The sequence below is a fragment of the Sinocyclocheilus grahami genome, unplaced genomic scaffold (genome assembly GCF_001515645.1).
Source record: "Sinocyclocheilus grahami isolate Dianchi unplaced genomic scaffold, SAMN03320097.WGS_v1.1 scaffold7448.1, whole genome shotgun sequence".
NCBI lineage: Eukaryota > Metazoa > Chordata > Actinopteri > Cypriniformes > Cyprinidae > Sinocyclocheilus > Sinocyclocheilus grahami.
Genome location: NW_015511480.1, coordinates 12 through 1,584, shown reverse-complemented (window position 1 = coordinate 1,584; position 1,573 = coordinate 12). Strand labels below are relative to the sequence as shown.

General features: G+C 40.6%; 1 protein-coding gene across 1 annotated transcript; it reads left to right on the top strand.

Moving 5' to 3' along the window:
- Nucleotides 1-548: 548 nt before the first annotated feature.
- Nucleotides 549-1,370, top strand: LOC107577846 (cell growth regulator with RING finger domain protein 1-like; the record flags this gene model as incomplete). Its single annotated transcript, XM_016263877.1, has 3 exons — nt 549-787; nt 970-1,106; nt 1,193-1,370. Coding segments are annotated over exons 1-3 (419 nt in total), but the record flags the coding sequence as incomplete, so codon positions are not given.
- Between the last annotated feature and the right edge of the window lie 203 nt (nt 1,371-1,573).

Genomic DNA, 1,573 nt, shown 5'->3' with positions numbered 1-1,573 from the left:
GAAAACATTCAGTTCACTTTTATGGGAGAATGTTCTTTTTGGCTTGAATATGAATAAGAGGATGAAAGCGTTTATTTAATTGATTTACTTATATTCGTGACCAAATGTCACATTCATAAATGCAAGTTTGCTCATTAAAAACTAATAAAACATCTTTATGGTGTTGTTGACTTAAGTACGGCTGGGCATAGACAGAGACTCTGAACGCTATAGTGAACGATTGTACAGTTATTCTATTTTTTATACCATTATATACAATAATATAATACAATTTTGCTTTGCTTTATTATAGTATTCAGTATCTTCGTTTGAACGAAGGTGCATTTTTAAATGTAAAAAATGCCGCTGCACTTACGTGTTGAGGTAAACAAAACAGAATCATTTTTCACCGGTTCATTGAAGCGATTTGTTTGAAAGAGTCGATTCTCGGAATGAATCGGACTTCTCTTCACTATCTTGCTGTAACGCTCCTCCCTATGCGTGACTGTATAGGAGTCATGTGCGGATTTGGTCCTCTGGGCCACCGTAGCGGCTGCCACAACCGGAAGTTTACGTTAGTGAGTCTTAAAGGGTGACAGCCCAACGCTAGACTGCACAGGATACCGCACTTAAAACAAAATAAAACAAAAAATGATTACACGTACCGGCATTTATGCGCACTGTATTAATGTAACATTTTAAGCATGGCTGCGGAGTTTTTAGTGATGCTGTATGAGTATTCTCCTCTGTTTTACATTACTGTCATAGCAGTATGTTTCATTATCACTGTGGCTGTTGTGTTGGGCTGGTGAGTTCACATTTATAAGGATAAACTAGCATTTTAGTCCAGCGTTAGATGGTTTGGGTTAAGTATGGACTTTTGTAAGGTGTAAGGTGCATATCCCGTTAGCTAGTTCCCTCTTAAAATTAAAAAAGTTGATGTTTACATCCTTAATCTGTGTCTAACTAACTTTGGTGTGGTCTGTCAAGGTTTGGATTTGATGTCCCGGTCATTTTACGCAGTTCAGATGAGACTGAATCTCTAATACCTGTCAATGAGAGGAAGATGGTGCAGGTGACCAATCCCTTCGCTTTGGAGATGGACTCTAGGGCTGGTACAGTAACTGGTGAGGGTCTAACAGTAACAGTGTTGAATCTATTTAAAATGAGTGAAAGGGAGTCAATAAGTGCATGTGTGTTCTCGTTTCGTCAGAGGGTGTGAGTTTGCGGCCGTATTGTCTTGAAGACTGCATCCTGAGCTGTTTTTGGGGTTGTGGGGTCCAGGCTCTCCAGGCGGCCCTTCAGAGGCACCAGCGTGGGCTCCGGCTCAGCACACCAGAGCTGTTTCAAGAGGCTCTGGAATTAAACTACCATCACCACCAAAACTTCAAGTATCCTTTTCATTTGCCTTAGAAATAGCGCCGTAATAACATTTCACATCATCCTTGCAAGAGAAGAGGGGAAAGTGAGGTAGGCGGAGACACGTTTTCTTAGGCTTTCCTCTAGGTAAAGAAGACAAATAGATTGAGGTGAGACTAATGTGTCTAAATATATGGGGAATGAAGGGGGGAAAACATTGCAGGACTGAAAATAT